At 49.2% G+C, this 24,297-nt stretch overlaps 1 protein-coding gene across 5 annotated transcripts; it reads left to right on the forward strand.

Moving 5' to 3' along the window:
• The first annotated feature begins 188 nt into the window (after positions 1 to 188).
• Positions 189 to 23,566, forward strand: Tef (TEF transcription factor, PAR bZIP family member). Of its 5 annotated transcripts, none has more exons than XM_075960086.1 (4): positions 189 to 498; positions 12,436 to 12,766; positions 18,209 to 18,429; positions 20,145 to 23,566. In XM_075960086.1, the coding sequence occupies exons 2-4, from the start codon at positions 12,505 to 12,507 to the stop codon at positions 20,358 to 20,360; spliced, it is 699 nt and encodes a 232-aa protein (XP_075816201.1). In that variant the 5' UTR covers positions 189 to 498; positions 12,436 to 12,504; the 3' UTR covers positions 20,361 to 23,566. The 5 variants fall into 5 exon arrangements, with proteins under 5 accessions (XP_075816201.1, XP_075816203.1, XP_075816202.1 ...); XM_075960088.1 differs by having other exon boundaries at positions 260 to 498; positions 12,449 to 12,766; XM_075960087.1 differs by lacking the exon at positions 189 to 498 and adding an exon at positions 9,035 to 9,298 and having other exon boundaries at positions 12,449 to 12,766.
• The last annotated feature ends 731 nt before the right edge of the window (positions 23,567 to 24,297 follow it).

The following is a 24,297-nucleotide window of genomic DNA, read 5'->3' on the forward strand; positions in this document are numbered from 1 at the left end:
TTCTATGTGCCTGTGCTCACTTGCTGTGGGCGTGGAGCTCTGCTCACCTTCTCATCCAGCAGCCCTGGTTATGGCTCCCAGACTGGGGGAGAACTTCCCTTTGCAAAGTTAGATAACAGGCCAGGTTCTCTGTCAGAGGATTGGCGCGGTAGCTCCACGTGCTGCAGCTGGCGCAGGGCCAGGCCCGCCCTGCCAAGCAGCGGGAAGGAAAGGCCTGGCTGCAGCCGGAGCTGGCAGGTGGCCGAGCTGGGGGTGGACAGGCGGGCTGGGGTTGGGGCTGCCCATTGGCTGCCTCAGGCTCACACCCCGCCTGCCTCCCTAGCCTGTGGCTCCCTAGCCAGCCCCTGTCTCTCCAGCTGCTTCTAAACTCAGGAGCAAGCACCTCCTGCTGGGCCATGTCGAGCTGCAACCAGATTGGAGTGGCCCCTGCCATGGACATGCCTGAGGTCCTCAAGTCCCTGCTGGAACACTCTTTGTCTTGGCCAGAGAAGAGGACAGGTAGGAACACAGGTGATCTATACTGGCAAGGTACCTAAGTGTCCAAGGGGTGGGAGCAGGCACCGGGACAGTAGCAAGATGGGTGAAGAAGGGCTGCAATGCAGAGAAGGACCCCCGGTGTGTGTATGCCACATCAGTTCTGGGGCTGCCCCCCATACCTACTGGCTTTGGGCTCTATGGACAGCGTGCAGCTCCTGACAGGTGCTGTGCTCACATGGGACAGGGACAGGACTAGAGCGCCTGAAGGAATCTAACTGGAAACTGATTACTTCTTAAGCTCCCTCCCTCTGCACATTGGGGGCGAGCAGAGGAGTGGCAAAGCCAGTAGATTTGGGCAGCAGCCGTGTCTGGAGAAGGCTCTCTGCGCCTGCCACTTGCTCACTGCTGTAGGGCTGAACTCATGGATGGGATGCAAGCTGGTTATGTAACAGAACCACAAGCCACACGTTCCTAGGATACCACAGGCAACCCCAGGGCTCGGGACAAGCAGAATGGAGTGCATGGCAGAGGTGCAGAGAGGGGCAGCTTGGGTAGCCAATACCCGGTATATCACACATCTTTCCTGGGAAAGTTAAAGGCTCCAACTGCTTCGCTTTGGGAGTTGGGAAACCAACTTGGGTACTCTCTCCTGATATTTATGTTGCAAAATTTCTCAGGTTCACCCTAGGTTCTTACTACATTTTCTGGTGGTGCTGGGGATTGACCCCAGGCCTTTTGAATGCTAAGCACAAGCTTTGCTGCGGAGCTGTACAATCAACCCCCCTCGCTGCCTTTAGAGAAGACCACCCTGTCTCTGCTGCCAGGGGACAGGAGGTCAGGCATCTGCCTCATTCTGTGCTGGCATCTGATACATGTCATCAACCTGGTATCCTTGCAGGACTTCTTCCTGGGTGCTCTCCAAACTTTGGAACCAGAGGACAGCCCCTGGTTCCTTTCACCTGCTAGAGTCAGGAATGGGCTTAATTTTGTTAACTAGGGGGAGGCAGGACAGAGGCTCTGATGCTGGGAAATGCTATCTGAGGTAGAGGGTTTCCCCGGAGCTTATGGCAAGGTCCTCAGAGAGCTCCTTAGACTTAGACTACAGCGTCTTTCTTTCTCTTTTTTTTTTTTTTTTTTTTTTTTTTTTTTTTTTTTTTGAGCAGGGTTTCTTTGTGCAGCCTTGGCTGTCCTGGAACTCCCTCTGTAGACCAGGCTGGCCTTGAACTCACATAGATCTACCTGACTCTGCCTCCCGAGTGCTGAGATTAAAGGCATGCACTACCATGCAGTTTCTAATGCTGAGGCAGTTAGACACGCTCCTAGACAGGCAACAGAGAAGGTGTTCCTGCATCCAATTGCACAAAGGACACCGGCAGCTGACCAGAAGTCCATATCCCAACATACCCCTGGGAGAACCCCCTGACAGATGAGCCTTAGCTAGGTCCATATTTACAGCTTTCTGCCATCTCTGGGTGGCCTTTGTAGATAGGCCCAGCTGGAAGGCTTTCTGAAGTGAGAGCAGAGCATTTCCATGTCTGCAGGTACTAGGGAAGATGGTGCAGCACCCTCATGACCCCACCCAGCTGTCCCAAGATGCCTGTTGGACTACAGACAGGGTCAACTCACAGATAGGCAGGGAAATTTCTCAGGGTGGACCCAGGGCACTGTTCTTTGCGTGAGACTAACAATGCCTCCTCCAAAGTGTGGTAACAACTGCTAGTCACTGGCTCCCAGCTGTTATGTAGAGCCCTGGCAAAGCTGAAAATTCCCCATCCTTCATGGGCAGTCAGGGCCCACACTTAGCAGAGACTTGCCCAAGGATTTAGGCAGAGCTTTGCCAAGATCTGGTAAGTTCCACCTGAGGACTAGTTAGCCCGACTTAGCACTGTCTTGGGCTGGAGTCTTGTTACTTCATGTGGCACTGACAGCAGCATGTGGCTAACTGGGCAAAAATTAAGGGGAAAGTGGGGGGAGCCAATTATGTCGCATTACTACCTATAGTCACTACACCCCAAAGCTCCTGGACTTCTTAAACCACTAAATGTCCACCCAAACAAGTAAGTGCATGCCCACCACGCTGAACCAGAGGCTCAGCAGTCTTGTGACGAGCTTTACAAGTTCCTGTTGTGGTCGTTTTTCCCCATTTCCCATCACTGCTTTGGCCTCTGTGGGAGTCGGCAGAGCCAGCAGCTTGCCCTTCACCTCCATGAAAGAGGTGGGTTTCTCTGGAGGAGCCTGCAGACCTTCCTTTCCCTTTTCTCCCGCTAGCCCAGACACTGCAGCATGGCCAAGTCACATGCAGGGTGTAGTTACGTTCCAGTGGGAAGGAATTTCCACAAGAGCAGTGCAGAGTGTGAGAAATTCCAGGTGTGCCCTCGAGAATGTTCTCCCTGCAGCTGCATGCTCAATTTTCTAGTTCAAAGACGCTTCCAAAATTCACATGGAGCCCCACTGGCAGCTCCAGGGCCTGTTGCAGCCTGCACAAACTTCTGCCTCTCCCTGGTCCCCAAGTAGGTAAGCTTTCCTGATCAGTACTGACCAGATTTGAGACTCCCTTGGTTGCCTGGTGGTCCTTACTCTGAGCCACAATTCAACCAGCTTCCCTACAGACTAGGAAATCCATGAGCAAAGGATGGATCCATTCTCTAAGCTCTGACTCAGTTTCTCACCTCTGAACCTATAAAAACCATGTTTCCTGTCTCTGCTCTAGTACTTTCCCCAAAGATTCTCTTTTAGGGCTCTCTCCATCTCCTGCTTCTTTCTTCTTCAGTCTCTTGAAAGATCTTGAGTCTAAATCATCCAGCTAGTTTTTTTTTTTTTGTGTGTGTGTGTGTGTGTGTGTGGTTTTTCGAGACAGGGTTTCTCTGTGGTTTTGGAGCCTGTCCTGGAACTAGCTCTTGTAGACCAGGCTGGTCTCCGAACTCACAGAGATCTGCCTGCCTCTGCCTCCCGAGTGCTGGGATTAAAGGCGTGCGCCACCACCGCCCGGCTTTCCAGCTAGCTTTTGACTACCTACCTTTCCTCACCCACAGGGCCTAGGCTGTGCTCACTGCACCCTTACCCACCTTTTGTCTTCTCCACGTATCCAGGCCTCCATTTACAGGAGCCGGACATGCTTTAAAGTCAAACTCACTCTTCACTTTGAGCTGGGCAGGAAGGGATACTCCTGGACAAGGCAGGAAAGGCAAAGCCTTAAAATCAGGGTCAGGATGTGATCCTTGGCTCTGCTGCCCAGAAGAGCCTAGCCTTAAGAAAGGACGAGGAATACCCAGTCCACAGGCTCGTTGCCAGGACTAAATGTGCTATCCCATATGGAAGTGTTTCAAACTGTGACACACCATGCTGTTTTCTCTGAAGGGCCAAGAGCAGCATGGCTGACTTGGTGTTTGTTCTTTCCACCTATAATCTGACCCTTCTTCCTTCCTACATTGGCAATCTGACCCTCATTTCCTTGTTTTCACCTTCCTTTGAAGAACTGGATGTTATGAGATTGTGCATACACAGAGCTGTTTCCTTGGAAGTGTGTGGTCAGACTCCTGAGGCATGATACCATCCACCCTACAGGACAGGACAATATCTTAGAGGTACTTGCTGGAGTACAACAAAAGGGTACAGCGGAAGGGACTTACTCCCGTCCTCTTGGTGAACTGAAGTAAACAGGCTGCAGGTGGACTACATGCAGCCTGGACTGACCCAAACTTGGTCTTAGTAGAGGTCTATATGGGGACTCACACAGCTTGGGGAACCAGAAAAAGTGTGGTGTTTGCTCAGGATGGACAAGATGGCATAGGGCTGTCTAGGTGCTGGATATATTCTGAGTCATCATTCCTCATTTCAGCCTGCTCAGGGATGCATCTTCTCATTCTTTTAGTGAAGCAGGAACTCAGAGAGCTTGGCCACCTCAGGGCAAATAGGTGAGTGACCCTTTCCTTCCTCCTGAGAATCCCAGGGTCTTGTTCTCCGCTCCACCCTACCACCATTACAAACATGAAAAACTCATCTTCATCCAGTCCCAGCTACTGGTGGCAGTGTCATAAGGTGCCCTTTCCAGGTGGCTTTGAATCTGGTCGACCCCAAGTGAGGCTGCTAAAGGACTGACTGGTGCATGTGCCACCCACTCCTGCATCACTATGTGCAGCAGCATTGCAAGGGGGTCCGGTTTTCCATTCTACCAATAAGAACACTGATGATCCAGGATGGGAGGGCCACACAGCTGTCAGTGAGGTCACTCAGCTTCTGTTCCAGGCTCATGCCTAGCCATAGAATTCCCCGATCTCTGAAACCATGTGGTGTTTCTTGGTCATTCTGTTATTCATTACTAGCTTAGTGAGTATTTGCTATGCTTTGGCTCAGGCGTAGATGAGACAACACTGTCTTTGCCCAACTCCAGCTGCCAACCCAGTGAGGAAATACAGCAATCATGGGTCCAGTTGCCCTTGCCAAGGGTGACACCTCAGCTAAGACCTGGAAAGTGAGGCGGAGCTAACTATGTGAAGAGCTTTCAGGCTGTGGGGAAAGCACCACAGAGGCTCTCCATTTGCACAATGAAAGGGCACTGGTGCCAGCCACAGAAGGTGGGCCACGGGGGAGAGAAACACGAGTGAGGTTGGAAAGATCCCAAGGACAAGACTTCAAATGCTGGGCCATGAAGCCTGCACCGGCTTCTGCATCAGCAACAGGACATCAGCTAGGGAAAGCCGACTGTCAGGCGGTGGTGGGTCAGACACTGCATGGGCTAGTTGTGGTGGGTGGAGGTCTTCTTCATGGTCATGGTACTCTTGGGACAGTTCATCTGTTATCCAAACCCTGGGAGTGTGCTAAACACAAACCAAATAGGAAACTAGGACTCTTGGGAGTATTGAAGGGGAGAGGCAAGAATTTACAAAGAGGCTCCACCCTCCACTTCTACCCTAGAGCACATTGAGACCAAAGTACAAAGCACAGAACCACATTTTCCCGGCCACAGGTATGTGGGCTACAAAAGAGTTGCTGGCAGGACTAATCCTGGGGACTTGCTGAAAGAATGGCTCATGCTCGTTCTTCCAGATTCCAGTGGAAGTCAAATACACGACTGTTAGCTCATATTAATAACACACCACAAATGTATAAGATTTGGCTCTAAGAAGTTTTAACCTTCTTACCAACTCCAAGCAAGGAAAGCAAGCCAATAAGTATTTATTACTACTCTGAACAAAGCATTGTGCTTGCCAGCAGTTAGTATTGGGACAGTGAGTTTTGACTTTCTAGAACTCGGTGAAAGTCTTACTATGAGCCTGCTTTTGCTCATTCCTGGTTCCTGTGCCATCTGTCAGTCCTAGATGCACCACCAGGATTAACAACCAGAGTTTTATTCCCTGGAACCCATGGTAAAGGAGAGAACCAACTCCCAAAGGTTGTTCTCTAACCTCCAAACCTGTGCCATGGCACCTGTGTGCACACACACACATACACACACAATAAATAGGTGATTAATTAATTAATAAGCTATTATTAGAGCATACTTGCCTAGCATGCACAAAGCCTGGGTTTGATCTCCTATACTCTATAAAATGTTGGTGATGGCGCATGCCTATAATCCCACACACCACACAAAGGTGATGGCAAGAGAACCTCCTGTATCATCCTCATCTACATATCAAGTTTGAAGTTGGCCTGGAGTACCTGAGACCCTATCTCCAATATTTATCGATACAGGAGACTATGATGCCACACATCATACCTCTCTCTCTTTTCTTCCTCCTTCTTTCCTTCCTTCTCCCTTCCTTTCTTAAGACAAGACTCTCACTATGTAGCTCTGGCTGTCCTGAAACTCACTCTGTAGACCAGGCTGTTTTGGAATTCACAGAGGTCCACCTGCCTCTGCCTCCCAAATTCTGGAATTAAAGGTGTGCACTACCACACCCAGCTGCCACATACTTTTAAAGTTTAACCAGGCACTGACGCGCTCTTCTTAGGTAGTCTATTTCTTTAGAAGGTTCACACACTATGGCAATTAGCAAATTACTTTGCACAACACTATTCCTCTTCTGTGAGAAGAGGCAAGGTCACAGTTATGGCCATAGCAATGACAGGAGAGGGCAGTAGAGAAATGCAGCTGGGGTTCTTGAGGTCAGCTGGAGACGGAAGACAAAGTAATGTCTCTGCCTTCAGGACAGTGTTGACTGCTGCAATCCTCACAGCTAGTGAGAAGGCGCTGCAGGGCCCTTAAGGCTCCTGAGTTGGTTATCTGGGGGAAACGCCTCCCTGAAGTGTCAATAGAGAGAAGACTGAATGCTACCTCAGTTTCTGAAGCTTCTGCCTGTTACCTTCATGCATTCTAGTCACTGGCCTATTAGGTGAGCTGTTCCAGGCTGGCTGGCTGATGGGTGCAACAGTCATCATCCATCTGGGGGGGTAACCATAGCTAAAAAGAGAGGGGGTGGATAAGAAAAAGGAGGGGGAGGGAGAGAGGACAGAAAGAGGAGTGGAAATCTTTCCTTCTCCCGACCTGTCATCTTTGTTATAAGCAGATAACTTGCCACTCTACCACATTAGGGATTGTTATTTTTCCCCTCTCAATAATAGAATATTTAGTCATGAAAATATACATTTAAGTCTAGTCTAGCAAACTCCTCTATAACCAAACGAGCTGGAGGACCGTTTTTCTTTTTACAAATCTTATGCTATATTTTGCTGTGTGTGTGCGCACGGGAACTGTGCTCATGGAGGTCAGAAGACAGTCTGTGAGAGTTATGGCACCAGGGAGTGAACTCTGGCTGTCACACTTGGCAGCAATCACCTTTACCCCAAGAGCCATCTTACTCCCCGAGTTTTTCTTTACAGCGTGTCGTATGCTGTTCCGTTTTCGTGGAGCTGCTCTTTTAAATTTGTTTCTAGGTCAGTTTCTCCTAAAGATCTAGACACACATATAATTCCCGCTAATAATTATGCAAAACATGGCTTTTCTATGCAGTTCCCTTTTTCCACGCTGGATTTATATCCATCAATTTTAATTAAGTTAGGCAAAGTATTTATACTACAGGCCAGATCCTGCCTTATCCCCCTCTGGCAATAGGGAGAGAAAGGAAACAATGGTCTGGAGGCATCAGACCTCTAACTAGAGTGGCAGCAACAACTTGAATTGGGATTTAAAGTCCTTCAAGTCTTTTCCTTCAGGCCTACTCAGCTCCTCAATTTCCTTTTCCTCAAGTCCCAGCAAAAATCTAATTCCAGGCGCTTTCAGCTGTCTGCTGCTGCGTTCTGGTTCTGCACCTACCGCAGGAACCACAGGCGGCCTTTCTGCCAGACGCCGGCTCCTCCCTCAGAGGCAGGGAGCCATGGGAGGGACACAGTATAAACAGGCCAAGTCCCTGCCCCTCTGGGACCTTAATCCCAGAGCGTCTAGTATTGTCTGGGCTTGAAGCCGAGCGTGTCTTGCACTGCAAAGAGGCACAAAGTTCCGCGAGCCGCCTTGAAGGTCTGTTCACCCTTTTCACGACTTTCAGGGTTCCTAAGGAACCCAGAAAACCTCGATATTTTTGTTAAGAAGTGCGTCTCCCACAAAATGCAAGACAGGTAGTTTCTGGTTTGTTTTGATTCTGAGAAAGTTAAAATTTAATGCTAAGAAAGGGAAACCCTAGCTGTAAAAGAGAATTTGGGGGTGTCCCAAACTGTGTTGACTGTCTAGTTTAATGTTGAATGTTAAGACTGAGGTGGAGAAAGTGGTATTCCCAAGGTCGCAAGCGAGCAGCTAGCAGTACGGAAGTACGCCCCGACCCTTGTTCGTGGCGAGGTCTCAAGAATGCGCTCTCCATGTTAGTGCTTATCCCGCAGCCACGCCTGCTCCCAAACCCCAGATCAGCGGGAACTTGACACCCGCTCGAGCGGCCGGGCCTGGAACCAGCCTGCTCTCCGCCAACCTCGGGGGCGCGTGGGAGGAGAGCTGGCGGGGTACAAACGTCCCAGTCCCCGGACCCGGGCAGAGTCCACCGACCAACAGACCAGAACAGGCCAGGCCAAGCAAGGCCAAGCCCAGCCCCGCCCCGCCCCTCCGCGCCGCAGCCGCACGTGCACAGCCTCGTGCAACCGCGCCGGCCCCGCCCCCTTGGCCCATTGGCTGACGTGCGCCTTCCTCTCGCCGCCCCGCCCCTCGCGGGACGCCTCGGCTGCCGCTCCACGTGACCCTCGGGGTTGGGCCTTGGCGTCCAGTCCCGCCTCCCTCCGGGGTGGCTTCTCCGAGGGAAGGAGGAAGAGGAAGCCGCGATGGACTGGGAGGAAACTTGGGAGTCACGAAAGTGGTGGCTAAGAGGACACGACTGACCAAAACGAAGCGAGGCACTCTACGGAAGGCCAAGATGTTCCCGGGCGGGCGAGGGGAACGCTCCTCACCTGGCCCCGCACGTGTCGAGCGCGTTTGGCCACCCCAGCCAATCCCGGCTCGAGGAGCTGTGCCCGCCCTCGCGCAGAGCACACCAATCGGAAGCCACGCTCCGGGACCGCCGTCCTGGTCTCATGAATAATGAATGAGACGGGACCCGTCCGCGGGCCGGGCGGGGACGGAGGGAGGCGGGGGTGAGGTGGCGCGTCTGCGCAGTGCTGCCCGTGTCAGCAGCTGCGGCGGGTCGAGCCGCTCCGGCCCATCTCGGGGTGCGGGCGGGGGAGGCGAGGCGCAGGAGCGGGGCTCAGGGCACGATGTCCGACGCGGGCGGCGGGAAGAAGCCGCCTGTGGAGCCGCAGGCGGGGCCGGGCCCGGGGCGTGCTGCTGGGGAACGGGGCCTGTCGGGCTCCTTCCCTCTGGTCCTGAAGAAGCTGATGGAGAACCCCCCGCGCGAGACGCGCCTCGGTGAGGGGGGGCGGCTCGCGCGTGTCTGGGGGCGGGGTTTCTGCAAGGGCGGGGCCTTGTGGGGGCGGGGCGGGTCCGGTCAGAGGTCAGGGTGAAGTGGTCCAGCGTAGGGGGGTTATGCGGGCCGGGAGATGACTAGGGACCTGCCGGGCTAGGCCTGTGGACGCGAGAGAAAGTCAGGGGGCTCTCTGGAAAGGACAGGTCAATGGAACTTTGCAAGGAAGCAGCCACTTAGCTGGGGCTGCAGCGGGGCTGTCTGCATCCAGATCCTAGGGAGCCACTTGCCTAAAATGCCGGTTCCTGGGCCTCTCCCAGCCTGCAGATCCCGGGACAGAAGCTTGTATTTTAAGAAGCACTCCACTGCACCACAGTTGGTGCAGAGCCCACTACCAAAGTTTAAGAAGCACCGATCAGTGTAGCAGATGGCCTTTTATGTCTTCGGCCCGTCCTGGAGGAGAATGATTCTTCCTCTCTGGGAGTGGACATTGAGCAAGTCTACTGTGCTGCTTTACTGGAAATGTGTTTCTGGGCGGCTGCTGAGGTACAGACGGAGGAGGTGGTGTGGAGTGACGGTCCGTGGTGTCTTTAAGGGGATGAAGGATGGGTAAAAGTGGGCCGGGGATGAGTATTAGAATGCCGCCACTGAGGGTGCTTCACCTGGTTAGCAATGGCAGGAGCGGCTTCATAGTATTGCCCAGGCCACAAGGGTCCCTGGGGCTTTGTGTGGAAGGCAGGCTTGACCTGGTATTTGGCCTGGAAGAGCAGTAGGACCGCCACCTATCGTAGGGTTTTAGGTGCCTTCAGGTGTGCTTTTCCGGCCGAGACCTTCGAATTCTCGAGAGCTGAGTGTAATTAGGGTATATGGGAAGAGATAGGCGGTGTATGGATTGCCTGCACTGACAAACTCATTTCCCCTCCTGAAATGCCATTTCTCTTTTCCTGGGTGTGTTCCGGGGCTGCTGTGCTTCTGGTTGTCACTGTTGGGTTATAAATAGCTTCTGCTCATCAGGTGAGGCTGGGTTCTAGCCTCCTGCTTCAGGACCTCGTGTGCACAAACCTTTTTGTTTGTTTGGAGAGATGCTCTGCTCCAGATCTGAGAGGAAGACAAAGGGCAGGCTGGTGCTCACATCTGGCAGGTCTTGTTAAGGTTACAGTGATGAGCAGTCCTTCTAGTGATTTTACCTGACGTTTGCACATGCTCGCAAACATCTTGACACAGTCTTGTCTTGTTTAGCTTATTATCTACACTTTGCAGGCGAAGAAGTTGAGGCTCTTGAGAGGTGGCTCTGCTTCCTCAAGGTCACGTGGGTGGGCCTTTGGCTCTTGATTTGGTGCTCTTTTTGCCGTCTCAAGCTGACAAACACTGGTGTCAGTCCCTGTGATTTAAGCGCTGGGCACGTCAGTCATTTACCTTTTACAGTTAATTTAAAATTTCACCTTACAAACACTGAATTAAAATAGCCTGACTGATTGTAGTGGTGCCTGCTTTGTAATCCCAGCACTGGAGATGTAGAAGTGGGGGTCACTGGTTCAAGGTCATCCTCTGCCGCACATCAGTTTTGAAGTCAGCCTGGGTTTCGTGGGACCCTGTCTGAGAAAAACCTGGGAAAAAATAATAGTTTCAATTGCTTTGGTCAGGCAAAATGTGGAACTTCCTGTTGCTTGTCCTTCTGTAAGGCTACTTTTTTATCTCCTCCCTTCTTTTACCTCTTTTGATCCCCAGTGACCCCACCCAACTGGTCCAGTCATTTCTGAACAGAATGTGGAGTCAGAGACAAGCAGTGAAGCCATCTGGCCCACCCAGCACACAGGCTGGGAATTTTGTTGCTTCCCAGTTGTTTTTAAATCAAAGCCTGGTTTTTTGTTTTGTTTTGTTTTTAAAAAAAGCAGTTGTAGAAATTCAGGTTAAACCATATTAGAAGCTACGAACAAGTTCTGTTTGTGAGAACCTCCACCTCACTGAGTCTGATCATTTTTATTGGACTAATAGGCTAATAGACTGCCTTTTAGCTGTCTGGTCTTGGGGCCCAAGCATGACTGCTTTATCTCCAGTATAATAATATTTGATTTCTCTCTCTCTCTCTCTCTCTCTCTCTTTTTATTTCTAAATCCAGAGTTCAAAGTTGTCTCCCTCAATTTTGAAAACCCAGCATGAATTTGTCAGGATTTTATCCCCCACATCTCTGATTCCCCTCCTTGTCACTTTGATTTCCTTCTCATCACGTTTCTCTGGTCTTTTTTTCTTGATTGAGCTCTCTTGGATATCCATGTGCATAACCTCTGACTAAGACAGGTGGGATTTGATCTTCACTAATTGATTAGCGTCACTTTAAATAGGAACAATTTTCCTTCTCCATCTCCACCCCTCTCCATCCTCCCAAGAATCCTGCCTCCACTCTTTCTACTATTCAGGGGTAAAGGCCTTTTGAACTGGCTGCTCTCAGTGACTATACGTGAAGCCCATGTATCTAAAAATCCAGTACTCTCCAGTCATTATATAGGTTCCCATAGCCACTGTGTGCTTAGCCTTTTCGTTGGCTCCTGAAATCTAGAGCTGAATCAGACATAGTCTCCACCCTCGGTGAGCTCCCTGCAATGTGTACTGGGTACTACATACTCAATAGAAGTCATCTTTGTATGTTACCACTGATCTTCGAAAAAGAGGTGCTTTATATTTATTGACAGTGAAAACCACTGAGGCTCAGGTTAAATAACATGGATCAGGTCACCTGTCATACAAGAGACATAACTAGAGAGAATGGGACAGGAGAACCCAGAAGTTACTGGCTAGACGGCCTTCAGCCCTTTCCACACTAAGATATCAGGAAAGGTCAGAAACACCACTTCCTTCCATGTAGCCTCTCCTACAGATGCCTTGCCCACAGCCTACTCTGCAGTAACTCTGGGACCACCTCAAGCCCTGGAGTATGCCACTAGCATTCCAGAAAGGCCACCCCAAAGGAGACCATCCTGCCTGGTTCACACACCAGGTTATAATGGGAAGACAGAACGTGCTCTTGAAACATGTATATGGGGTGGGGATTTAAACAGACCTCTGAGAGAGATGGGGCTTCTCTGAGGCGCTCTGCCCCCTCCTGGGATGAGGTAGTTACTCTCTTATGTGTGTCTCATCATAGACTTTGTTTGCAGATAAGGAAAAGGGGAAGGAAAAACTGGAGGAGGACGAGTCGGCAGCAGCCAGTACCATGGCCGTCTCTGCCTCCCTCATGCCGCCCATCTGGGACAAGACCATCCCCTATGATGGCGAGTCTTTCCACCTGGAGTACATGGACCTGGATGAGTTCCTGCTGGAGAATGGCATCCCTGCCAGCCCAACCCACCTGGCCCAGAACCTGCTGCTGCCTGTGGCAGAGCTTGAAGGGAAGGAGTCTGCCAGCTCTTCCACAGCATCTCCACCATCCTCCTCTACTGCCGTCTTTCAGCCCTCGGAAACCGTGTCCAGCACAGGTTGGTGACAGTCTCATCTAAGGAGCCCACTTCCACTGAGCTCTGCTATGTCCACATTCCCTGTGTGCTCTTTTTTCTGAAGCAGGTCCCAATGGGCTACAGATTAGAGGGACCCTCTGTTCCAGAGTCTTCAGTACTCTATAAGGCTGGGGATAAAACAGTTAGGCCTGACGAGTTGGTCTTCCTCTGCTGGAGCACTGCACATGCTCAGGGCGGTGGAATGAGCTCCCAGGCTGCAACTTGCAAAAGAGAAATCCTGCTCTGCATTTTATACAGTTCTTTTATGGCAGCGGAGTTTTGGTCACAGATTCTTGCAAAGTTTAGGCAGTGTTTTTAAACACCACTGTCATTGACATTCTGACTGTAAGTGCAAACATATACTAGGATTGATTCTATGTCAGACATTAACAAAAGTCATCGAGATGATCTTATGAGATTATTTGTGCTATCATTCCAGTTTTGTAGATGAGGAAACGGAGGCACAGGGAAAGTAAGAAACTTTCCCAAGTCACCGAGCTGATAGGACTGAAGTAGCACTTGAACTCAGGGTGCTTGTCTGCACAGGCACTAGCACACCTGCCATTCCCACTGCTCCAAGATTATCTTCGGGATCTAAGACATCTTTTACTGTTTTGGCCTGGGGGTTGATTTTTTTTTGTTTGTGTTTTCATATGTGAACATAAATCCATCAGGAAAGATGTGTCCTGTTTCAGAAGCTACCCAGAGTTTCTGTAGCCTCAGAGACATGATGACACATGTCTCCTGGGACCCACACCATGAAATTCTCATGGTATGTTTCTGTTTAACTTTTCAAAAAAAGAATTTTTTTCAAATAAAATTTAAAAAGTAAGAGGTTGGAGTATATATATCACTGTTAGAGCCTTTTATTGTATACCTGAAGTATTAATGTCCTCTTTTTAGATTTGTTACTTTAGTTATGGGAGGCAGGTGTGTGCACATGAGTGCAGTGCTTGTGGGGCCTTAGGAAAGAGCACTGCATTTCTCGGAGCTTGAATTACAGGATGTTGTATGTTGTGTTGATATGATGGGAACTGAGCTCGGGTCAGCTTCCAAAGCAGCACATGTTGTAGGCACTGTATCTCTGCGGCCCCAGTGCAAGAGTCAAAAAGAAAAAATCAGATTCAGTGTCATAGACCTGCAATCCTTGTTCCTCAGAAGGCTGAAGCAGAAGGATCACAAGATCAAAGCCAGTCTGGATAACATACTGAGACCCCCATTTTAAAAAATAAAGAAGAGGGGCCAAAGATGCTTTGACCGAAGATAGCGCCGGAGTGGGAGTGCTTGTTTAGCATGCACTTGGGTTCTGGACTGGAGAGATGGTTCAGTGGTTAAAAGTGCTGGCTATTCTTCAGAGGATCCAGGTTTAATTCCCAGCACCCACATGGCAGTTCATAGCTGTCTGTAACTCCAGACCCGGGAGATCTGACACCCTTTTCTGGTGTCTGTGGATACCAGGTATAAATGTCGTATGTAGACAAATATGCATACACATAAAATATTTTTTAAGAGCCTTGAGTTTCTTTCCCAGCACTGCAAAATAAATTTAATTAATTAAATAAAAATTAAAGAGGAAATGGGTGGGAAAGATGGCTCAGCCACTAAGAGCACTTATTGTGCTGGGCGGTGGTGGCGCGTGCCTTTAGTCCCAGCACTTGGGAAGCAGAGGCTGGTGGATCTCTGTGAGTTCGAGGCCAGCCTGGTCTACAGAGTGAGTTCCAGAACAGGCTCCAAAGCTACACAGAGAAAGAAACCCTGTCTCAAAAAAAAAAACAGAAAACACTTACTGTTCATGCAGAGGACCTGAATTTGTTTCCCGTCACACACATCGTGGCTCATAACCATCTATAACACCAGTTCCAAGGGATCCAACAGGCATTTCACATAGAGTAAAAATGTCTGTCTCACAATCATGAGCTTCTTAGCACAATGTGGACACGGCAGTGCTGGGGAATTAGATACTGGCCAGTCAGCCAACCTGCCTAGCCAAATCAGTAAGCTCCAAGTTCAGTGAAAGACCCTGTTCACCAAAAATAAGATAGAGTGGATTGGTAATATGGCTCAGCACAGAATGGAATGCTGGGACTCAAACTTGTGTCCACCAAATGTGTAGAGATCAGAGGACAACAGAGCCCAGGATCCATATAGTGGAAGGAGACGATCAACTCCTGGAAGTTGTCCTCTGACCTGCACAACATGCAGTGTGATAGACATGCAGATGCACACACTTACAAATAAATAAAACAATTGAAAAGTTAAATTAAAAAGGTGGAGTGATGGAGACCACTCAACATTAACTTCTGGCCTTGTATATTCACACATATACACTTAGAGCTGTACGTATGTACATCACAGGAAAATTTTTAAAAATATTTTACATGGGGCTGGAGAGATGGCTCAGAGGTTGGGAGCACTGGCTGCTCTTCCAGAGGTCCTGAGTTCAATTCCCAGCAACCACATGGTGGCTCACAGCCATCTGTGCTGAGGTCTGGTGTCCTCCTCTGGCGTGTGGGCATACAAGGCAGAGTGTGTATACATAATAAATAAATCTTTAAAAAAAAATATTTTACATGTGGAATTGACCCATAAATTGTGTCAATTAAAGATAGGTAAATGGGTTGGAGAAGTGACAGCCATTAAGAGCACTTACTTATTGTTCATGCAGAAGACACGAGCTTTGTTCCCAACATCAACATTATGGCTCGCAGCTATCCATAAGACCAGTTCCAAGGGACCCAGCAGGCATTCTCATGGTCTAAATAACATGCATGCAAGTAAATCACAGACCTGCCTGCCTTTTTGTCCTGATGCCACCATGCCCACCCTAAGGAAGGATTTTTTTCTTTACGTGCATTGGTGTTTTTGCTTGCATGTGTGTCTGTGTGAAGGTATCAGAATTCCTAGAGTTGCAGTTACAGGTAGTTATGAGCTGGCATGTGGGTGCTGGGAATTGAACCCAGGTCCTCTGGAAGAGCAGTCAGTGCTCTAAACCACTAAGCCATCTCTCTAGTCCTTAAGGAAGGAGTTTCAGTGAAGTATGTGCTTGCAAGTGGATTCTCACAGAGTGACCCACCCATTTCAGCACTGCCCAAATCAGGATACAGAACTATGCTGGTATCCATGACTCTGGGCAGTTGTCTTCTCAGAGGTAATCCCTGGCTGTTCTGGAACTCACTATATAGATAGGCTGGCCTCAAACTCACAGAGATCCACCTGACTCTGCCTCCTAGGTGCTAAGATTAAAGGCGTGTGCCACCATGCCCAGCATTATTTATTTTGCGTATGAGTGTTTGCCTGTTTGTATGTGTGTGTACCATGTATATAAAGTGCCCACAGACGTCAAAAGAGGGCGTTGGATCCCCTAGAACTTGAGTTACAGGCAGTTGAGCTGTCATGATAGATGATAAGAACTGAACCCAGGTCCTCTGCAAGAGCAGTAAGTGCGGGCTAGAAAGATGGCTCAGCGGTTAAGAGCACTGACTGCTCTTCCAGAGGACTGGGGTTCAATCTCCACTCCCGTAGCAGCTAACAATTGTCTGTAACTCCAAGATCTGACATGTAGACAAAACACCAATGCACATAAAATAAAACCAAATAAATTATTTAAATAAAACAAAGCAGGGGGCTGGAATGGCTCAGCGGTTAAGAGCATTGCCTGCTCTTCCAAAGGTCCTGAGTTCAATTCCCAGCAACCACATGGTGGCTCACAACCATCTGTAATGAGGTCTGGTGCCCTCTTCAGGCCTGCACACAGACAGAATATTGTATGCATAATAAATAAATAAATATTTAAAAAAAAAAAAAAACAAAGCAGTAAGTGCTCTTAACCACTGAGCTCCAGGACTCACAGAGACAAATATAACATACATATACACACACTTTTGTGTGTGTATGGGGGGAATGCTTATGTATATAGCAAGTGATAACCTAGAGTTTCCGATCCACCACACTCAACCTTATCCAGTTGAAACCTAAACTTGACCATGCCACATTTGTGCTATGAATATCCCAGTGACTTCCTCTTTCAAGGGAAATGTCTGTATTAGCAGCATGGACATTTATTGGGGGTGGGGGGATTGTAGAAAGATTTTTTTGTTTTAATTTTGATACCTTTTTTGAAATATTTTTATTTATTATGTATACTGTGTTTCATCTGCATGTATCCCTGCAGGCCAGAAAAAGGCTCCCAAATGTCATTACAGATGGCTGTGAGCCACCATGTGGGTGCTGGGAATTGAACTCAGGACCTCTGAAAGAACAACCAGGGCTCTTAACCTCTGAGACATCTCTCCAGCCCTGTTTTGTTATCTTTTGTGTTGTAGGGTGTCTAGCAGCATAGGCTGCTACACACATGCTGGTTGCACCCTGGAGACTTGATGTGGCCAGATATTTTCCTGCAGGGCAAAATTGTCCCCTGTTAAGAACCATAGCTTTGCAGGGCAGTGATGGTGCACGCCTTTAATCCCAGCATTTGGGAGACAAAGGCAGGTGAATCTCTGACTTCCAAGGCTAGTCTATTCTACAGAGTGAGTTCCCAGACAGCCATGGCTACACAGATGGCTTTAACTTCTATTGTTATACTGTGTTGTCTCTGCCAGGACACTACACTACCAGGGATATAGTTGGCATTTAGTAACTATCTGTTGGCTGAATATTTGTTGTAGTCCTGTTGGAAGCATTGAACAGATAGGCCAGGGGTTCAGTTTTCTTCTCACACAACTCTTATCTCAACACACAACCTTTGACCTCTAAAATTGACATTAATTCAATGTTTACCTATAAAGCAATTAGCCATATGGAACAGGAGGAGCAAGGAGCCAGAAGCAGCCAGGCCAAGAGTCAGATTTTACTTTAGTTATTTACCTGTGGGATCCTGGAAAGCCGTTGGATTTATCTGAGCGTTGGTATCCTTTTCTGTAAAATAACACTTAGCATTTGTTTCCTTTCAGTATTGTAAGGCTAAATGAATGAGCACAGCAACTGACGTAGTGGACTCAGAAGCAGAACCCGTGCCGGTTCTCAGCCTGTGTCCTTATCCCATGTTGGTTTTCATTCTTGGAGAACCTGAGACATAGGAGGTTGAGGGGTGTAATGATTTAGTGTTTTGCTTACCATTTCTCGGGGAAACAAAACATTTAAAAATCCTGTCGTTTGGTGTGTTCTGTTCCTCAAGGGGAAGAATTCCTGGGCTGGAGTGACCAGTGGTTGAGCACGTGCTTAGCTTGTGTGGAGCCCTGGCTTTGATCCATAGCACACAGAACAGGGCAGGGTCGTCTCAGGAAGTGAACCACATGTGCCTGTCAACCTCTAGGGCTGCCGATGTGGTTTTCTTAATGGCAGTAGTTTATGGAGGTTGTCTGGTGGGCAGTGTGTATTTTCTCTGTCCAGTGAGATGCTTCTAGATCTTCTGCCTCTGTCTTTCAGAATCGTCCTTGGAAAAGGAAAGGGAGACTCCAAGTCCCATTGACCCCAACTGTGTGGAGGTTGATGTGAACTTCAATCCTGACCCTGCCGACCTGGTCCTCTCCAGTGTGCCAGGTGGGGAGCTTTTCAACCCCCGGAAGCACAAATTTGCAGAGGAAGACCTGAAGCCACAGCCCATGATCAAAAAAGCCAAGAAAGTCTTTGTTCCTGATGAGCAGAAGGTAAAAAAAAAAAATCCTTTATTAAAGGCACAGCAGTGATTTCAGAGTCCAGGGTAAGCTGTAGCATAGCTCAGCAGTACAGTGAGTACAGCGCTTGCTGGGGAGGAGAGGCCCTGAGCTCCACCTTTAGCACTTCAAAGAGAAGTAAAGGTGGCAGCATGCACCTTTACTCCTAGCACTCAGGGGGCAGAGGCAGGCAGATCTCTGAATGCTAGTCTATCCTGGCCTCCAGAGTGAGTTCCAGGACAGCTAGAGCTGTTATACACAGAAACCCTGTCTTGGAAGACCAAAGAGAAGAGAGAGAACTAGAGTAGGTTTTTGGTTTTATTTTTTTGATTTTTTTTTTTAATTTTTATTGGTTTTTCAAGACAGGGTTTCTCTGTGTAGCTTTGGGACCTGTCCTAGAACTCACTCTGTAGCCCAGGCTGGCCTCAAACTCACAGAGATCCACCTGCCTCTGCCTCCCGAGTGCTGGGATTAAAGGCATGTGCCACCACTGCCTGGCCTCACACTGATTTTTATATGGAGAACTCTTCCTACCATAGATACTGTAGGAGTTCTGTGCTTGGAGCCACTGCAGCAGCAGTTTGATGGGAAGAGAGAGTTAGGCAAGGTTTGGCCCCAATGACTCAGATAGTTCCCTTCTTCCCAGAGCCTCTGGTTAGTATTCCACTTCCCTGGCATTAGTCCAGCCATGGGGAAGAGAAGTCACTAGACCACAGAAAGCAAGGTTGAACAGTTAAAGGACAAAAGACACCTTGTATGACTGGGGAGCTGGCTTAGTTCTCATACTTCCTAATGCTGTGACCCTTAAATACAGTTCCTCATGTGTGGTGACCCCCCCCACCATTAAATTATTTCATTGCTAGTTTATAAATAATTTTGCTACTGTTATGAACCATAATGTAAATATCTGTGTTTTCCCATGGCCTTAGGCAACCCCTTTGTAAGGGTTGTTTGCCCACCCCCCAAAAAGAGTTGCAACCCATGGATTGAGAACCACTGGCTTAGTGGGTAAAGCATTTGCCACCAAAAAAAAAAAAAACATAAGAATGCATGTGAAAGCTGTAACAGTGTGTGTCTGTAATCCCAGTGTTCCTTTTGGGAGAAGAGAAGCAGGGGTAGGAGAATTGCTGGAAACTCTGGGCCACCTATCTTGCCAAACACAACAGTGATAGACAATGAGGACTGGTACCCAAAAGTTTTCCTCTCACATCCACACATGTAACATGGGGCGTGGGTGTGCACCTCCTCTCTTCCCACTCTTTCTTTCTTGCATGGTTTTGTAGAGTCAGGTTTGATCTCAGGGGATTGCACTTAGCTTGATGGCTTTACCACCACTAAGCATGGTATAATAGCACAAGTCCTTCATCCCAGCATTTGGAAGGCAGAGGCAGGCAGATTGGTGGGAGTTCAAGGCCAGGTGGTCTACATAGTGATTTCTTAGACAAGGAGAGCTGTCTGACAGAGACCTTGTCTCAGAGAGAGATGTTAACCAGTATGCCCGAAGGAGACAAGGGCAGAGCACACAGCAGCACACTGCCTGTCAAGGCAGTCTCTTGACACGCGCTGCAGCCTGCCCCTCTGAAGACAGGGCAGTGTCCACAGTATTCCTTCTTACCACAGCACTGAACTGTGGGGGTGGACCTGGGGTGGGAAGATTAGGTTCCCTCAGGGGGAGCACCAGACCACCCACAAAGGGTACTTTCCTACAGGATGAAAAGTATTGGACAAGACGCAAGAAGAACAATGTGGCAGCCAAACGCTCCCGGGATGCCAGGCGCCTGAAGGAGAACCAGATCACCATCCGGGCTGCCTTCCTGGAGAAGGAGAACACAGCCCTGCGGACGGAGGTCGCTGAGCTTCGCAAGGAGGTGGGCAAGTGCAAGACCATCGTGTCCAAGTATGAGACCAAGTACGGGCCCTTGTAACCTGTGCCCTTTGCCCTGCAGGGCACTGCCTGCACTTCAGACCTCTGCCTGGGGCTCCCAGGACCCCACACTCGTGTGGAGACTTAGGACTCTTCATGGGCACATGATCTGCTCTAGGAGCGTTCACGTCTCAGCTTCATTACAACATGGCCAGCACACGTGGTGACTTCCCCAGGGGATCAGGCTCCTCTCTGAGGGGGAACATGAGTGAATCTACGTAGACGGGTAAACGGCCCAAGTTTCTCTTCTTGGATGTCCCAACTGAATCAGAAGGGACCTCTGGAGTCCAGAGCTCTCCACAGTGCTCAGGCTTTCCTAGCCTTCTCTCAGTCTTCAGTCTGAACTGACAAGGGCTGTCTACAGAATGAGTCATGATTGTTGTCACCCTCATGTTGTCTCAGGTAGCAGGTGCATTTCCACTTGGGGTGTGTCTGTCATGCACCTCACTGTCCCCAAAAATTCTTTGAGAGAAACATCATTCCCATCTGTCTCAGATCCAGGACTCACTAATATAATACTCTGTTAGTGTGTGGAGGGTGGTGGGCCACGAGAGTGGGGTCTCTGCATAGCCTGGAATTGGAGTGGAGTTTGGGGCTACCAGCAGAAGTGCATCCTACCCTTCTTAGCTCCCACATCCCTTTTATCTTGTGGCTCTCAGACCTGAAGCAGCCCTGGAATCAGCTCCCTCTACATCCCACTTGCTACGGAAGAGACATTCCCAGGGTGGCTGCTCTCTGGGCTCCAGTTGCCAGCACCTACGGAGGCTTTTGTACCTCCAGGCCAGTCTGGAGGCTCCTGACTTCCACTTGCCTGGCTTCTGGTTATTCTCACCCAGCAACCATTCTCAGATCTTAGGTTTAGAAAGAAACCCCATCACCTAGGAAACTTAAGCTTCCTGGACCAGGGTACCAATTAATTCTACATGGTATTTAGGAAACTGGCCTCCACAGCCTCTTGTTGTGGGCACCAGAGTGAGGGGCTATCTCTTGTGATGCTCCATTGGTTCCTTGCTCTGACTCACTGATGTGTCCCAGGCCAGAATCCAGTCTCCCTAAAGGCCTTTCACTTCGCAGACAGAATCCTCTCCGTGAGTGTCAGGGTGCAGCCTCATAGAAGTGCACTTGCCGAAGTCACAGTACAGATCTCAAAGGACAGCAGCTCTGGAGACATTTACACTGGCCTGGAGTCCCTCAGTCTTGGTCTCAGGAGTCAGGGGCTGACCACACAGGTCTGGCCATGGGGTGGAGCGATTCTTGCAGCTTTGGCTTCCTCTGCCTCACAGCTCTACCCTTCTCTTACGTTTGACTGAACATGTCCTCTTGCTCTACCCAGAGGATTGGCTAAGGAAATCGTGGAACCCTCTGCTCATGTGGGTCAGTTAGGGCACCCTCTAGGAGGGTGTGTTTATTTGCTCAGGGCGGGCAGCCTGTGTGAAGGAGACAGAGGTGACGAGGGTGCTTTATTATTCTTAACACTGGCTTTATTTTAAACAGTGGCTTTGTTTGGGGCCCCAATCTTTCAAGACTTTTCATAATTTTAAGACCAGGGCAAACCGTCTACTGGCCATGGACTGCAGCCAGGAGATGTCCTGCTCCTCCTGGGACCTGCACATCACCTCTTGACAAAGGTCCCTGAGGCCAAGGGAGGTCTCCCTCCTACTAGGTCCATGACTTTGACTTTGTGGTTCTGTAGGAACCATGTGCACACTTGTCACTCTGTTGTAACCACAAAGGGCAGTTACACCCAGCATGTCAGTGTCCTGCCCTGGCTGCCTGCGTCCCACCCACCTGGCACTCTGAGCCGGCTGTTCACCCAGAGGCAGTTCTCACTTCCTTACTGGTGGACAAGCCTTGAGCTAAAAGGCTTTTCGTTCACTTTGGCTAGAAAATGTAAGGTTTGTGTTTTTTAAGTTTTAGTTTTTAAGGAATGGATACTTAGCTCTGGATGCCATCTGTGTTCTGACCCCAGTGGGTGGGTTGGGGCTTAATGTGTCTCCCTTGGTCCTACCTTCTGCCTTGTGGTGCCCTCCTTTCCTTCCAGAAGTCAGGAGGGTCTGGCTCCTCCTATAGTGCTTACTTGGAAATGGTATGGCGCTCGCTTCTTGGAGAAGCCTTTGAATGAAAAGCAGTGGTACGGGAAGAAGCATGCCTGGAAGCTGACATCTTGGAGAAAAAAGTGTTCACATAAGCTCGGCTCCTCTGTTGGCTTTAAGACCCAAGACTGTGCAGAAAGAGTTGATCTCTGCTCTTTGTCTTGCCAAGAAAGTCTCCTCCCTCACTCTAGGAGCTGAGGACTGAAGCCTGAGTCTCCTGCACTGAGATCTCTGACATCTTGTAAAGAGTAGCAGGCTTGAGAAGCCAACTTCTATTGGCTCTCCATGGGTTCGCCTTGGGATGAGAAGTGCTGTCACTTCCTAAGCATCCTGTTCTATTGCGACTTCAAAAAAGATTCATGAATGAGCTAGAATGCTGCAGGAATGTACATACAAGAAATGTCTTTATAAGAGAACTACACACGTTTGGAGAAAACTCCGCCCTGTGGAGTACCTGCCTGAGTCAGCTTATCCTTGGCCCAAAGGCTGAGTTTTGTGGGTCTGACTCCCTTGGTTGGGGATGGTACTAGGCAGTGAACCTGACCCCTGGTCCACACTCCCTGCTGAGAGGGTGCTGTGGTCTGCTTTCCACTCAGGCAGCTCCTCCAGTCCTCTAGCCTGGGGACACGCGTGAAGCTCTCCAGTGGCTCTGAGAAGTGTGCTCCTTGTAAGGAGGGGCGTGGAGCTCCTGGTTTCCAGGGCTAAGCCCCACCCACAGCTTCTTTAACATCTGTTAATTAAGTGCAATAAATTTTTCTAGAAAAAGGCAAAGATGATTTCCAGGTAGAGATTGCTGTCTTTTGGTATTAGGATGCCAGAACACCACTTGGTTTTATTTTTCTAAGTGCATGTGATTGGTAGAATGTGTGGGGCTCTGCATCCTCCCCGGGAGCCGCATTCCAGCGGCTCCTCTCCCTACCTTTGTTGGGGGAAAGAGGCCAGGAGAAAACCCTTTGTCCCAGCTGCAGAGGTAGAAGCAGACAGCAGCCCATTGGCCTTATGTGTGTGTGTGCCTGTGCGAGTGTGTCACTGCTGGTGGGCCGGAGTGATGTGGTAGGGAGGGAAGTTGGGAATGTATCCTTTTCAAACAAAATTAAATATTTTGAGACGAGAATTTGGCGATGGTCTTTTATGTTATCCCCTCCTTTGTCTTTCTCTGTATGTTAGCATGAGCACCAAGCCAGAAAACTTTATCTCTTTGGAGTCCCAGGCAGCGCCTCTGTCAATACCAGCTAGATATTTTTGACCCAATCACCCAACTCCTCTGTGCCTCAGTTTCTTCACCTGTCAAATGAAGGTAATTTCTACCCTGTTTATCTTGAGAGAGGAGGACACACATCACAGCAAAGGTAGTTTGAACAGACTGAATAATCAATAAAAACACCAGGAACTCAAATGCCTGATGGCAGCTGTTTAAAAAAAAAGATCAGCTGAGAATACACGTTTAGCCAAGTGGTGGAGGTATACATCTTTAATCCCAGCACTCGGGAGGAAGAGGCAGGCCTGAGTTCGAGGCCAGCTTGGCCTACAAAGTGAGTTCCAGGGCTACACAGAGAACCCATCTAGGGGGAAAAAAACTTTGCCTTTCCCTCCCCTCTGCCCCATCTGAATCCTTCCCTGTCTCCATTCTTAGCAGCTCCTGCTTCCTCAGCAAGGCCTGTACAGCCCACCACCTCAACTCCGTTTATATAGTCAAAGTTGTTCATACTTGGGATCCCTGTGGTTTCGGGGACCAGAAACCATTTTTAATTTTATTTGTTAAAGAAAAAGCTGAGGATTGGAGAATGGTTGTCCAGATAGGCTTTTTAAAATAGCCATTCTGGCCTGGAGGTAGTGGCAAATACC

Source organism: Microtus pennsylvanicus, chromosome 2 (assembly GCF_037038515.1).
Source record: "Microtus pennsylvanicus isolate mMicPen1 chromosome 2, mMicPen1.hap1, whole genome shotgun sequence".
NCBI classification, from domain to species: Eukaryota; Metazoa; Chordata; class Mammalia; order Rodentia; family Cricetidae; genus Microtus; species Microtus pennsylvanicus.

Bases quoted from the DNA above. Each gene is read 5' to 3' on its own strand.
- Tef (XM_075960087.1), top strand. From the start codon at position 9,148: ATGTCCGACGCGGGCGGCGGGAAGAAGCCGCCTGTGGAGCCGCAGGCG. The intron at 9,299-12,448 runs GTGAGGGGGGGC...CTTTGTTTGCAG, and splicing joins CCCGCGCGAGACGCGCCTCG to ATAAGGAAAAGGGGAAGGAA. The intron at 12,767-18,208 runs GTTGGTGACAGT...TCTGTCTTTCAG, and splicing joins GGAAACCGTGTCCAGCACAG to AATCGTCCTTGGAAAAGGAA.